This window comes from Prionailurus bengalensis, chromosome E3, assembly GCF_016509475.1.
Source record: "Prionailurus bengalensis isolate Pbe53 chromosome E3, Fcat_Pben_1.1_paternal_pri, whole genome shotgun sequence".
NCBI lineage: Eukaryota > Metazoa > Chordata > Mammalia > Carnivora > Felidae > Prionailurus > Prionailurus bengalensis.
Window position 1 is genome coordinate 2,144,271 of NC_057357.1, and position 15,277 is coordinate 2,159,547.

At 63.5% G+C, this 15,277-nt stretch overlaps 1 protein-coding gene across 3 annotated transcripts in view; it reads right to left on the reverse strand.

Annotated features, from left to right (window-relative positions):
- The window catches only part of MAD1L1 (mitotic arrest deficient 1 like 1), a 318,039-nt gene that overhangs the window by 62,970 nt on the left and 239,792 nt on the right, over positions 1-15,277 (reverse strand). For all 3 annotated transcript variants that reach the window (XM_043559540.1, XM_043559541.1, XM_043559543.1), the window contains one exon: positions 3,140-3,347. In XM_043559540.1, coding sequence (XP_043415475.1) covers positions 3,140-3,347 — 208 coding nt within the window. The remainder of the gene's footprint in view (positions 1-3,139; positions 3,348-15,277) is intronic.

The window sequence follows — 15,277 nt, forward strand, 5'->3', positions numbered from 1 at the left end:
AGCCAGCCACCGCCGGGTGCAGCGGGGGACCTCTGAGCAACCCCCCGCTGCTGCCCACCCCCTGGGCCCGTGAGCCTCCCGAACGCGGCCCTGGTCTCTGCCCGCTGCCTCCGCCTGCCCCGCCATCCTCCCAACCCCCACCCGGAGCTTCGGTGCTGCTGGCGCTCACAAGCCTTTTAGACCTCAGGCTTTGTTTTTAGGCCACCTCCCCCTGCACAGGTTTTAGAGTCCGGGGGCGGGACAAGGGCATCTCCCCCTCCCTCGGGGCAACGGCTCCACCTGCTGGCCGGTTACTTGGGTCCCAAGTCCATTTATGGAAGCACCAGGATGGCCTGGGCCTCCTGCCCTCCTGTCCTCCCACGGACACCATGACCCGATTCGCTCGCATCATGACCCCACACTGTCCTGGCTGCAGCCCCTGAAGCCAGCCTTCGGGGAAGATGGGAACCGAGAGCCGTAACGTGGGCACGCAGCTGTGCAAAGGCCTGGTCCACGCTGCCTCTCCAGACACCGGACACCTCCCATTCTGCAACCCCATCTGTCTGAAGAGGTTCCAGCACTTTCTGACCAGTCTCCACCTGCGCCGGCTGCTCCCGAGGCGGCTGCCCGGGGTCCCCCCGTCTCTCGCGGGCTGGGCTCGGGCCTCCTGTGTCTAGTGTTGCTTCCTGGTTCCCCCCCTCGTTTCATGGGTGCGCGTCCTCTGTGGCCTCGTGAGAAAGGGGGCGGTGAGGGGGCGCTCTCGGCACGCCACCCACGAGAAACCGAAATGAACACTCCCTGAGGGAGGCGTCGCAGACGCCCACGGCCCCTCGTTCCCTTAGCCTCTCCCCCTGCTTGCGTCCTACCATTCACTTAAACGCCCCAATCTATAAGGTCCTTTGTTCAGGCCTTCATCTCACTCTTTGATGTTGTTAATTTCCAAACGTTCACGTGCTTCCTCTTTGAAGATGCTTAAGTATTGTTTTCTAACGATTATTTATCTTTGAGAGAGAAGGAGACACAGAATCCCAAGCAGGCTCCAGGCTCCGAGCTGTCAGCACAGCCCAGCGCGAGGCTCAAACCCAGGAACCGTGAGATCGTGAACTGAGCCGAAGTCAGACGCTCAACCGACAGAGCCACCCACGCACCCCAAAATGTTTTTAAAGTACCGTATCCTCCTGTGTGTCTGCAGAGGTCCGTGGACAATCACCGGAGGCTTTCTCTTCCCCTGGTTGTGCTGCCCCCGCCCTCAGTGCCCGACCGCCCTGGGGCTCCTTCACAAGGAGGAGGGGGCTCCATGGGTCCCGCCGGGAAGGCCTGGTCGGGCCTCCGACGTCAGGGGACTCTACGACAGAAGCCCACCCAGAGGGTGTTCCGGGGGGTGACGGGAGACAGAGGTGGGCTGGGGCGGGGCCCCGGCACCCACGTGCACCCCTCTGTGTTGGCTCCAGGGCTCCCGTCCAGGGACCCTCTGTGAACCACTTCCCCCAGGGTTTCCAACCCAGCGGGCCTGGCACAGAGCCCGAGATCCTGGGCTCCTAACCAGCTCTCAGGGAGGCCCTGCCCGCGTGGGGCCTGCTCGGTGGGACTCAGCGCTCCCAGAGAATTACCCTGGTTTTCGGTCTTCTGGGGGAGGGGCAAGTGTCTACCGGAAGCTGCCGGGTGGATGGCCTGAGGGGCCACGTTGCGTGACTACACCCTTTGGGGAGCACCGTTCATCCTCCTCCTCTCGGCCAGTCGCCCTCCCTCCCCCAGGGCCTCTGGCCACCACATCTGGCCTTGGGGGCTCCGGGGACACCGCTCAGACTGGCCCTACCACTCCTCACCCTTCGACCACCCACACACCAGCCTCTCAGATTCCAAAGTCTGCTGTGGGATCATTTCTCTGGGGTTTACGTCCTCTTTGCAAATGAAAAAGCAAAACCCAAGACCTTCTCTACTGCAACTCCAGGAAGGGTGTCCGGGAGGGGACAGAGTAGATGCCACGTGCAACGGGCCGGCTCCACCCGGGTGCCTGCGGCCGGCACCAGCCGCCTCCTTGCCACGCACCCTCCCCCTGCCACCGCTCTGCCCTGTCCGGCCTGGGCCCTGGCTCCCCGGTCACCCCCATGATCCGTCAGAGGGGCTGGCCAACGGCCTCCCATCCGCTGAGGCCGCGGGCACCTGTCTCAGCGCCCTGGCCCGTGTGCGAGCGACTGTCCCCGTGCGGAGTGCCACTCTCGTTCGTCAGGAGCGCGGCACACCTCACTGGGCAGACGGATGACCTATCACGTCACGAGGGGAACAGTCACCTGAACGCGCTCCGAGTCTGGACCTTTGGCTCTTGAATTTGTCAAGGACACAGACAGCTTGACACAGGACAAACTTTCTCAGCTGAGAAACACGAGAAAGACCAGGTGGCGGCCAGGGCCCTGCCACCGCCATGGGGAGGAGATGACCCGAGTGAAAAGGAGGGGCGGGGGCGGCACACAGGAAGGGCACCTCAGAAACATGGGAGGGAGGTGTCGCGGCAACTGCCGCCTGGCCCTACGGTACGGACGGCCCGGTGACCTCGGCAGGGCTGTGCCAGGAAGGGCCAGGCGGGGGCCCCTCGCCCGGCCCGGGGTACCCACGGGGCCCGACTGTGCACGGTAGCCCCGGGCAGACTGGGCTCCCAAATGCTCCCTGCCTTTGCCGGCGAGCCCCTCTGTGCACTTGTGGGGCAGCTCCAGCGTGGGACACGGTGGGAACGGGAGGGTCACTTCCTTGCACGGGTGGTGGCGAGCCGTGCGCTTGGGGGCCGTTACCCTGAGGTGCGGAGCTGCAGAGCGCGAGCGAGGCCGCGATAGGACAGGCAGCCTCCCGCACCTGCGCCCCCCACGCCCGGCCACCGCCGGCCTCTGTGCAGACGCCTCTGGGTTCTGTGAAAGGTACTCAGACCCGTGAAAGACGGTCCCCATTGCCGGAGTGGTGGATTTACTCACGATTAACGGGACACGTATAACCTGGAACACGGCATTAGTCTGCGTGAGGGGAGGCTGCACACAGTTGACCCACGCGTTTCCCCACTGCTGCCCGAGTCACCTCCCGGGGCAACCCGCGGCACGCAGGACGCTCGGTCCCAGGCCCTCCCGCGGCCCACTGCCCACGGGATGGGGCACGGACGGGGGGCGATGCCTACCTGCCACCTCCTTGGACGAGGGCAGACCCGCGGCGGCCTCCAGGTCGGCGGGGACGGGGCCGCCCCGCTCCAGGGCGCGCACGAGCTCCCGCAGCCGCTCACACTCCTCCTGCAGCCGGGCCTGGTCCTCGCGGAGCCTCTGCTTCGCCGCGCTGGCCGGGTTCATGCTCATGTGCAGCACTTTGGTTTTGCTCTGGTCGTAGCCGCCCTGCGGGACCATAGGGCAGGTCAGCACAGCCGGGACCCGTGAGTGCGAGGACAGGGACCGCCGCGCCCCGCCCCGGGCCTCCGGGCCCTGATCGTGCACCGGGAGCGGCGGTAAGTTATAACCGGGGAAAACCCAGGGAAAGCTGCGAGACGGCCCTCTGGAACGCTGCAGGTGCCCGGGCCTCAAAGTCCCCTCCGGCTTCTCACACGGCGGTTGTAAAAGCAAACCGGGGAGCAGGGGGGGACATCCCAAAAGTGCTACACTTTCATAACGCTCTGCCGACAAATGTCCCAAAGACTGGGGGCCCTTGCTCCCACACGCCCTGCTGGCTCAAGGTCTGCAGATTTAAAAATGAACACAAAACTCAGAGATAATCTGTGAGGAGAGCTCAGAGTCCCCACATGGCTGGGCCCCGTGTCCCTGTCACCGACACCCCAAGGGCCCCAGCCCTCACCGACACACCAGTGTGGACGCTGGCCTCGCTCGCTGGGAGAGACACCCGTCTACGAACGTCTCCAAATGCAACCACCCGAGTCTACAGTAAACTGAGCCCCCGTGTGCACGGACGTCCTGTCCCCACCTCCACGACCCGCCACGACACGGCCCAGCCCGGCCCTCACCCAGTTCGGGTCTGGCACCTGCGTGCAGCAGGACAGAAGCGGCGGGGCCCTCGCGCTGCCGGTCTGCAGCCTCGAGGATTCCCGGGTGCAGAGGCCGGCCCCTCCCCCACCCACACGCTCTAGGGTGGTTGTTCTCCCACATCCCGGAGTCCGCCTCGAGCCCTGGCCTGGATGCTTCTAAAGTCACGCACACACCGATGTTCACCGTGCGCTGTAAGTTCAAGGGGCTCTGGCAAGTGCAGGCACGTGTCCAGCAGCGCGGCATCAGAGTCCCAAGGCGCCCGTGCACCGCCCACCCACCGCTCTCACTGCCTGGCTCTTCTGGACACCGTAGGCCGGAGGCTTTTGAAACCGGTTTCTTTCGCTCTGCGACACTTAGCAACACGCACCGCAGGTTCCACCACGCCTTTTGGCGGCCTGCTAGCCCATTTCCGTGCAGCGCTGAGTGACATCCCCTTGTACGGACACGCCAGCTCGCGGGTCCACTCACTTCCAAGGGACGCCTCGGGAGCTTCCGGTTTCGGCAGTTGCGGAGAGAGCTGCTACGGGTGGTCATGTGCGGGTTCTGTGTGGACACGGGTTTTCCAACGACCGCACCCAGCTCCGCTGGGGTCCTGGAGCCCCCGGACGCCCCACGGGAGAACACTCGCTCAGCCGGCAGGCCCACCTTGAGGCCCTCTCTGCTGCTCCTGCCTGCCTGCCAGCTGCTGCCCCTCGGAGTAGCCCCCGCCCTGGGGAGTGGAACCCCCTTGGTCTGACCCCGGAAACCAGCGCGAGGTGGCCCCGTGACCTGGGCAAGGCCAATCATCTCCCTGAAGTTTTCTCTTCAGGAACTGGGAAAGAAGCTTCCTCTTTCCTGTCCCGCAGCTGGGACATCGAAGGCCTCGCCGTCTTCCACGTCCCATCTCTTCCCTGTTGGCCTGGAAGAGGCCCGCCCGCCACGGGGAGACAAGATCAGCTACGCAGAGACGGAGAGCGAACGAGGCCCGGCACCAGTACGGAATGACCCACCCAGGGCCCAGATGAGCCACGCGGCCCGCGGCCATCCTGCACGGCCGTGAGACCATCTGGCAGACGCCACGCGACGACACGGTACAGTCTGCGGCGGCGGCGACCGCAAGCCACTGACGCACGGAGACCGGGAGAAAGGGTGGCGTGGGGTCAACGGGATGATGACCTCACAGAACACAAAAATGACGATGCCTAAGCGACGGCAAATTTACACACAAAAGGCAAACCAAAGCGGGTTCAGAAGAAAACAGAAGAGAACGCCACGGCCTTAGAGTAGACAGAGGTTTCTGAAACAAGGTTGTGAAGGTGCTGACCTCACGTGAAAACGCAAGCACACGGGCCTCAGAGAAAACGAGACCTTCCGGTCACCAAGAGTAAGAGGGCGGCTGGCACAAAAGCTGACACGGGGCTCACACCCAGGATACCTAAAGAGCTCCTGCAAACGAGAAAGGGAGAGGCAGACAATCCAATTTTCAAAATGGGCAAAAAACGTGAACAGACACTTGACAAAAGAACATGTCCGAGAGGCCGGCAAAAAGTGAAATGGAGCTCAAGTTAATCATCCGAGCAAAGCCAATTAAAACGGCCCAGAGATGCCCGAGCTCCTCCCCCACGCCCACGGCACCAAACAGACGGGAACGGCATCAAGGGCACAGAGCGGCCAGAGCTGATCCCGGTGAGGACGTGAACTGGCGAGGCGCCCTGGGAAGGCCACGTGGCGGTGTAGCTCCTCCCCCCTGAGCGTGACGCCTACGGCCTGCACCTCGGAGCCTCGTGCAAATGTCCACGGGGAGCCAGGCACCGACAGGTCCCCATGGGGAAGAGCACCCATCTGCAGGAACGAGCACCTACAGACACAAACAACGATGGGGTTGGGCATCACCAACAATGCCGAGCAGAAAGAGTCAGACGCGGCGGAGGCTCAGCCCACGAAAGCAGACCAGAGCACTCTGTGCCGCTGGAGGCCAGGAGGACCGCCTGGGGCTGTGGTTGGGGCAGCAGGGGGCCCCTGAGGTGTTTGTGCTGCTCTGTTTCCTGCTCTGGATGCTGGTCACCAGTGTGGACAGTTGACGAAAATGCCCTTCTGGTGTCCTGCCCAGCGGCTGTGATGAAAACGTGCGCCTGGATACAAGGACCATCCAGATACTCACGGGGAACTGACTGCTCGACTCCACCAGGGTTCACCCATGCTCAGCAACAAGGCCAGACACACACACAGGTGCACACACGTGCACACTCACATTGTGCCCACAGATATGCACGTGCACACAGTGTGCACACGGATACACGCTCATGTGCACATTCACACACACGTATCCATAGACACACATGTGCATACCCACACGTGTGCACAGGTACACTCCTTCAGATACATATGCATACACAGATTCACATATGCACACACATGCACACGGACACGTGCACACTCACACGCACGTGTGTATGCACACACATTCACACGCATGTGTACACCAGACACGTGTGCATACACACATGCACAGATACACACTCGCGTGCGCACATACTCCTAGCACACATACACACACACACTCACAAACACGTATACACTGACAAGAGCACACACACACGGATGCATGTGTTCGTATACATACACAAATATACACACGCATCCACACGCACACACGGATGGGCATGTGACACACAGACTTACACACACATGTCCAAAGGTCAGAGAACTCCAAGGGGAAGGCAGGCTTGAGTCCCTTGCCCTGGTGCTGCTGGGTCTCCACTGTCCGTGGAGTCTGACTCAGACCCTGATGACCCCGAGCCAGCCTGGGGGGGGGGTCTCACCTCTTCCCCCCTCGTGCCCCTGGACCTGCTGAAAGCAGCCCTGGTTTTTCGGCCAGCATGGAGAATGTGTCTAAATGACCCGTCCAGTGTCCTGAGCCAGTGAAGGCAGGGCAGGAGCTGGGTCCGAGGCCCCTCCCTCTGGGACGCCCCCCGTGCCCTCCCATCTACAAGGCTCCTGAGGGCTCAGGCATCAAGAGATGCCCCTCCTGGAAGACGCTGCCGTCTCCTCACTCAGGAGGGACATTTGTGGGGTCACAGCAAGAGCCACGCCTCTCTGGTCTCCCTGACAAGGACAGGGGCCGCCGCAGGGCAAGGGAGGGAGAGGGCCGTCTCGAAGTTCTCACGTCTGCTGGAGCAGAGAACTGCCGTCAGGTGGCGGAAGGCCCGTACCCATTCTGGGACGGGCACTCTGGGAGGCTGGCATCTCCTGAGCAGACGGGTAGGAGGCCGCCGACCCCGGGAGCCCACCCCGATTCTGTAAATGAGGGACCTGGGCCAGCCGAACACACCGTGGCCCGTCTCCCTTTCCGCTCAATATGCGGTGATTTTTCCTCTCTCTCCGACAGCCCCATCTTCCGCCGCTTTTGTGAGTCCTGCCCACACGTCTCTCCTCGCTTTTCCAGGGACAGCGGGTGGGGGGGGAGGGCGGGGGACGGCATCCTTTATTCTGAGCATCTCGCTCCCCGGGGAAGCAGGCTGGCCGCGGACACATTCATTAAGTGCAGCAGGGCCCGCACACGAGCTTGAGCTGCCGTGGGCGCGGTCCCGCCGAGTCACTGAAGGACAGTGAGGCCACCGTGGTGCCTGGGGAGGGGCCAGCCCAGAAGCCACAGAATGTGCCCCGAAAGGAGAGGCAGGAGGGGATGGGGAAGGAATGGCAGGATCCTCCCCGTCCTGGGCGCCACCTCCAGAAAGTAAAACACCTTCCTGGGGTCGCTGGCACACGGGAGGGCAGCCACAAGCCCCCTCAGAGACAGGAGAGCAGGGATGCAGCCCTCCCCTCAGAGACAGGAGAGCTTTGGCCACAGATGCAGCGTCACCAGCCGTGGCCCCCTCGGCCCCTCTTGTCTGGCATCACCTCAGAGAGAGGCCAGGGCGGGGGGGGGGGGGGGATGGCACAGCGCGGTGAGGCCTAGACACGGCTGTCTGCATGAGCCCATGGGGAAGGCGCTGAGAAGGGAGGACTAGGGGCTCTTTACGGGTTTCTGAGAACCTTGTAAAAGCCTCAGAGAATAAAGAGACATCCTGTAGCTCCGGCTGAATCACAGACTCTCTGGGTGGGAAGGGAGCGTTACTCCCTCCAATTTTAACACTCTGGGAAAGATAACCGTGAGCATGAAATCCATCGGCCCCGTGCAGCCCGGCAGAGGCCCTGTGGCAGCAGACAGGCCAGCAGCTTGCTTTCTGGGCCTCTGAGGGCTGAGGTGGGGGGTACCCATTATTCATGCAGGAGGCAAGCAGGCAGTGAGGGATGGGCCAGGGGGCAGGCACGGCAGGCCTGTTACTAGCCTCCATCCGCCAGCCAGCTCTGCGTCCGCACGGGGCACCGGGAGTGGCGTCCTGCAAAAGCACAGACCAGCTCCCGTGTCCCCAAATGCTGCTCTTCCTTTGGTTTTCCTTCAACCCTTCAAAAATGTAAGAACGAAGACGGGCCCAGGCCCACCCCTGCTGAGCCAGAGGGTCAAGCTCCTCCTTCCCTCGGCCACCAGGCAGAGGCTCTCCTGGGCCCGAGACAGGATGAGACCGCTAACACCCGAAAGGAGGCAGGTGCAGGTGAATCGGGTGACCCGGTGCCTGGACATCCCGGGCCCGGGGCAGGATGCTGTCCTGGAGGCGCCAAACCCAGGGGAACAGGAAGGAGAACACCGCTCCCCGCCGGGACCAGGGGTTCCGAGCAGCAGCCTGCGGGGAGGACCCTCCCTCGATGGGGAAGGGCTGATGGTACAAACGAGGTCGGGGACTTCCGGAACCCGCAGGGCTTCGCCAGGCGAGAGCAGACAGGGGGCGGAGGCAAAGCGGAGAAACTCTTACAGGTGTCATGAGTCGGGACAGATGGCCCTCTGGCTACAGGGGTCAAGGTGAGCAGGCCAGGCACTGGGAGGCCCCGGCCCCGGCGTTCACAGCGAGAATGGCTCTGTGGGCTTGGTGCCCAAGCTCTCGGCCACGGCACCAGTCACCCCCTGGTGTGGGGACGAGCTGCAAAAACTCTCACTCCCCGTGGCCCTGGCCACAGGGGGCAGGATCGCCGCTGACCCCAGACGGTGGTCGGTGGCCCACGGGGTCCCGCCAGGATGGCCGTCCTGACGGGCTGACTGCAGAGCCCAGTGCAGGAGGCCAGTGTCATGTGAGAACACAGATCCCCTGCGGCCTGGCTTCCGCCCTGGGGGTGGAGGGGGGCACCTGTGTCACCGAGGCAGCACCCGTGGCCAGCACCATGGTGAGTTTTGCTGCCGCCACACTGCGCCCCCAGCCCTGGGCTCCCTCACCTGAGAAATGGGGAATGCCGAGGACGGACCGGGCGACACGTGTTCAAACCCTCATAGACCGTAAAGCCCTGCGCTGACGGAGCCATTTCTTAGCACGTGGGAAGCAGCCGAGGTGCTCAGGACACCGGGTAACGAAGAGGGAAGGTCTCCGGGGCCCTCCGTGGAGATGAGACCCATCTGCGGACGTGAAGGCCACGGCCAGACTCCCCGGGCGCGGGATTAGCCTCTGGCCCTTCCCCGTGGCCCGTGTGGGGCTGAAAGGACCTGGTGGGGCGGGGCGGGTGGGACAGGGAGGGGGGCCACAGTCCACGCCCCAGGGGTCGCCCCTGCGCTGCGACAGGCCTGCCGAGGACAGCCGTCAGCTGTGCGTGCCGCGTCTGCCAGCCCTGGGTCCCGGGGAGCGAGCGCCCCAACCCGGCCGGTCCTGCAGAATCAGGCCGTGAGGACATCACACGGCCTGTGGCTGATCAGACCCGAGCGTGCGAGCCCACAAGGCTTCTTGCCTCTTCACGGTCACGGTGACAAGCGAAGGCACGGCCCGCTGGCACCACTCGGTCTGCCCTGCTCCCGCCCGAGGACTAGCACCCAAGTCAGAGCCCCATTTCCGGGACCAGCCCCAGGATGTGGGGGACGTGCCTCTGTGTGCAGAACCCGCCCCTCCCTACAGTGGGGGGGGGCAGGCTGCTCCTGGGGAGACCAAGCCTGAGCCCCCCGCCCCGCCCCCCCCGGACAAACGGCGGCCACGGGGAGGCCGGCGATCCCATCTGTGCGCCCACTGCCCCCCAGACCCTCCCCGTGAAGTCGGCCTCGGCCCCCAGGTCAGCGCGGTGCGCCCGAGGGCCGAGCGTGCGCGCGTCCAGCCTGCCCTCTTCTGACGCACCCGTGGCGGCACGTGCTCTCTGCCGGAAGCTGCACCTGCTGGAAGCTGGAGACGGCACCCGGGGGAGCCCAGCACAGTCACCCAGACACCAGCGAGAACAAGGTGGCTGCTGTTTCAGGCTGCTAAGTTTTGGGGTGTTTGCCACAAAGCAACTGGGAAATGACACGGTCTCTAGAGAGGAGGCTAGAGGAGAAAGGAGCCGGGCACCCAGGGCGTCCCGGTCCCCGCCCGGCAGACGGCAGGCTCCCTGGGAGGCTCCGGGCCGAGGCTTTTGGGTTCTGCACGCATCAGTAAGAACAAGGCCAGAGGTCGTGCTCCAACCTGGGTCACCAGAATGACCGGACAGTGCACCGCCGACCTCCACCCCATCCCGATTATGGAGGGGAAGTAGGGGGACTCACATCGGCTGGGGGTGGGCAGCACAGGCCTCCCCAAGACGCAGGGGTGAGGGGCCACATCGCAGCACCAGGGACAAGGTGCCCGGGGCCACGGTGCAGGCCCTGCTCTGCCCCGCCGGTGGTCACGGTCCATCCTTGACAAACCCTCGTTTTAGGGGAACAGGCAGAGAGCAGGTCAGGGGACAGAGGCTAGGGCCCCGACGGCTGGGGCAGGCGAGGCTCCTTCCCTCGGGCCCCCTGGTGGATCGCTCTCCTGTTTTCTGGAGGTGTGTACCGTGCAGGCCAGCTGGGAGGGGGCAGAAAGTGAGCACTCAGGTCTGGTGGCCACACAGCCTATTATCATCGTGACGTGGGGGCAGCCGCAGACGTGCATAAACTGGCGGGCCCCACCACGTCTCAAGAAAGCTCTATTTGCCAAAACAAGCAGCTGGCCGGACCTGGCCCGTGGGCTCTGGCTCGCTGACCTTGGGTGGAAGGAGTCTGAGCAGGAGGCCGGGAGGAGGATAAAGGCCCGCCCACGGGGAGGCGCTGGGGGATGTGGGGCAGGCAGCACCAAGGCCAGTCCAGAGGCTGGCATCCAGGGCGCCCGGGGGCCAGGGACAGGCGGCAGCCTCGCCCCCTTCCTGTCCCCAGCGCACCGAGAGCAGTAGGGAGCAAACATCGCGGGCAGGGATTAAGGACGCAAATAGGCGCCCGTGGACCGGAGGACACGGCCCGTGACGATGGCCAGACCCAGCAGGTGCACACGTGGACCTCGTCTCCCCAATCTCAGCTGCTTCTATGATTCACAGGGAGCTGCAAGAGGTTCAGAATAATCCCGAATAATCCCGAATAACCCTGAATAATCCAGCCATCCTGAACGGGAGGACAGAGCAGGAGGATGCCCACTTCTACTCCAAGGCAGAGTGGTGCTAGCGTCACGGCGAGCTCACTGGAACAGAAAGGAAGCCCGGAGGAAACCCTCGTGTCCCCAGAGAACTGACTTCCTACAAGGGCACCAAGTCCACTCCGTGGGGAAAGGAGTCCTTTAACACACGCTGCCGGGACCACTGCACATCCGTGTGCAAAAGGTGTGAGGCTGGACCCCTACCTCACACCGTATAAAAACTAAGTCAAAACCAAAGATGTAAGTGAAAGAGCTCAGACCACAAGACTCAGAAGAAAATGTGAGTGTAAGCCTTCGTGACATTGGATTTGGCCACGGGTTCTTGGATAGGATGCTAAAATCAAAGAACAAAAGAAAAAAAGTACAAATCGAACGTCATAAAAATGAAAAACTCTGTGCTTCAAAGAACACCATTGAGGAAAGGAAAAGACAACATACAGAATGGGAGAAAGTATTTGTAAGCTGCACATCCAATAAGCAACTCGTACCCAGAATAATAACAAAGCCTTGCAGCTCAGTAGCAACAACAAGACCCAGGTAACTGATTTAAAAACGGGCAGGGGTCTCACTACAGGCTTTTCCACGGAAGAGACACAAAAACTAGCAAGTACACGAGAAGACGCTCAGTACCCATGGCATCGTTAATCGAGACAACAAGCGTTGCCGAGGACGAGGAGGAATTGGGGGCCCCCACGACTGTCAGCACAGATGTGAAACAGCACAACCGCTGTGGGTAACAGCTCCTCGAGCGGTGAGACAGACAGCGACCGCACAAACCCACAAGTCTACACGCCGGTGTTGGCTCAGGAGAAATAAAACCGATGCGCACCAAGAAACCTGCGCCCCAACGTTCACGGCAGCAGGATTCATAACAGAAGGCGGGGAAAACCCAACATCCATCAACTGGTGAACGGTGAGCCGCGCTGGGTGCACAGTGGTATTTCGCTCAGCCGTAAAAAAGGGCGGGGCACTGACGCCTGCTACCACTCCGTTTCAAACACGTGAGGTATGCGGCATATAAATCTCCATAAAGCTTTTTTTAAAGGGGCACCTGGGAGGCTCAGTTGGTTGAGTGTCTGATTTCAGCTCAGGTCATGATCTCACGGTTCATGGGTTCAAGCCCCGCGTCGGGCTCTGTGCTGACAGCTCGGAGCCTGGAGCCCGCTTCCGATTCTGTGTCTCCCTCTCTCTCTGCCCATGCCCTGCTTGTGCTCCGTCTACCTCTCAAAAATAAACATTAAAAAAAAAAAATTAAAAAAAAAAGTTTTTAAAAAAAAGGAAGGGAAGAGGTAGGGCGGAGAGCCGGCACCCACAAGGGAGGGGAGCACCGAGCTCGGTGGGGGGAATGCATGCTGGGTGCGGTGGAGGCCAGAGCCTGACCTCCACGCCACCCGGGGCCTGTCTGGCTGCCAGGCCGAACCTCTCTGAGCCTCCCAGGCACCCCCGCACCTCCATGGGCCCACGGCCGGTCAGGACTCCCCGCCATAGTCCCCCTCGAGTGACGCCCCCCGACCTCATCCGCCCAGGCTTTCAGGCCCCGTGTTCTCAGGCCACCTTCCCGTGTGCACCTACCTCCCTGACCCTGGACCCTCAGGGCTCTGAGGGACCCCCACCGCCCCTGGACCATACACTGCCAGACCCCGTCCGAAGGGCGGGAGACGGGCCATTCTGCTCCAGCCGGTTTCCTCCAAGTCTTTGACACGGGGGTGCACGGGGTGCGGGGTACGTGCAGACCAGACCTGAGACTGCAAGGTGGGGTCAGAGGCCCGTGTCGGGACAGACAGCAAGCTGCTGCAAGGCGCGGCCTGCTGGCCAGTCGCTGCAGCCGTCACAGTGAGGCCCGGTCGGCAGGGAGAAAGCTGGGGGCCGGGATGAGCTGTCAACACCCTGAGGGCCTGGGTTTGCCGTAGGCACCTGCCACCTGCAACTCCCACACAGGGCTCAGAAGGATGAGGGCTCCCTCCCGGAGACGGCGAGAGGAGGTGAGCTGGCTGGTGCAGTCGGGGCCGCCCGGGAGTCTGTCACGGCCGGGGATCGGGGAGCACGCAAACCGGGTGGCCAGATAACGCCTTCCAGGGGCCGGGGCGACTGGCTCCCAGTTAGGCCCGGCCAAACTGGACTCGGACCCCATTCTTCTCCCCCCAACACGCCCAACAGGGCTGTCCCCGGGCCGGTGGCCGGCAGGCGGGGGCCGACCTATCGGGACCCCGCGGCCGGGCTGTGCGTCCACAGGCTCGGCCTGCGGTGACACCGACCCCGCGCGGTGGGAGGAGGCCGTCCCTCTGTGGCCACGAGGGCGGCACGGCGTGGCCGACACCACGGAGGCCCGGGAGTGGAGGGAGACGCTGGCGCCCACGGCCGGCTCACCACGGGACGTCCAGCCGCCGAGATCACGAGTTCCCCAGACGCTTCCAGCAGGCCGAGCCCCGCCCGGCTCTCACGCAGCACATCACCTGTGACCTGCACCTCACCCCCAGCCTCCCGGCCGGAGGAACGTAAGGGCAGGCCCCTGGGGCGCGTGCGGGGCAGAAGCTGTGTGGCCACCGGGGGGCGCAGCATGCCTTCGGGGGCTGGCACGTCCACGAGGCACACAGGCGGGGCTCGGGACACCCCTGTGGAAACGTGCTGCTAGATGGCGGCTCTGAGACACGAAGAGGGAAGACGGCTGTCGTCTCCTCCGGAGACGGGTCTGATTCCCAGCTGAGGAACCACGTAGCGACGATAATCTCAAAAGGAAACGTTCTGGGCTTCCTCCGGCCAGACGGCGGGATCACCGCGTGTACAGGCCCCTGTCACCTGCGGGGAGCTGCCGTGTCTGCCCCAGAATGACCCCGGGGAAGCTGAAGACCGGGGCTGGGCGTGGGGTGGCCGGGGTTCTGGGGGAGGGGGCGTCTGCCACGCGCTTCTGCGGAGACCCGCAGAGTGCCAGGCGGGACTGGGCCGGAGGGCGAACTCTGCTCGTCCCCCAGAGCCCGGAGGCTCCTGCCTCGGCCTCACCGCACGAATCCTTTCTTTCGCCCTAACTCCCTGACAGCTCCCAAGAATGGCCGCTTTCCTCCGCGACCAGGCTGCTGTGCCAGCGTCCTGAGTCCCGCGGGGAGCATCTGCGGCCTGGCCGCCCTGACCCACGCTGGCTGCTGGCCCTTCCCCACCTGCAGCAGAGCAAGGGCGGGCCGCCACCCCCAAGGACCTTCGGGGCCTGGTGCTCACAGGCCTGCACAGAGGGCAAGCCCCAGGAGCCCCCGTCGGCCTGGCCTGCGGCGGCACGTGCTGCCCAGGGCCCGGGAGGGAGGGCGGGCGGGCGCCTGCCACCCGGGCCTGACGCGCATACTGAGGGCCCTGCTGGAAGAGGCAGAGACGCAGGGAGAATTAAACGGCTCAGTTAAGTAAGTGCTGGTCTTGATGCATATTCATAAGTCACCCGGCCTCGAAGCTAAATCAATACCTCTCCCAGCCCAAGGGAGCACAGCTCGGGGAGAAGAGCAGGAGGCTCGGGGGCCGGGCCGGGCTTACTAGATGGGGAGCGCAGCCCTCCCCAGGCCCTGCCTCGGTGACCTTGCTCCCCAAGCCTGGCCCCGCGTCTTCTGCACAGGCCCAAGGCTGGTGCCCCCTCTGCTCAGGAGCCCCATGGCCTTGTGCAGGTCCCTCAGCGGCTGGCCTCATGTCCCTACTGTCTCACGGGTGGGGATCGTGGCAAGCTGGGTTCTCGCTCAGTGCTCAAAGGGCCCTGAAGCCTCGGGCACACAGCAGACCCGGTCCCCCTGCGTGAGGCCCCCCAGACTGTGCTCGCGGCAGGTGCACAGGGTAGGGAATGGCGGAGGGGATCACACAGAGCAG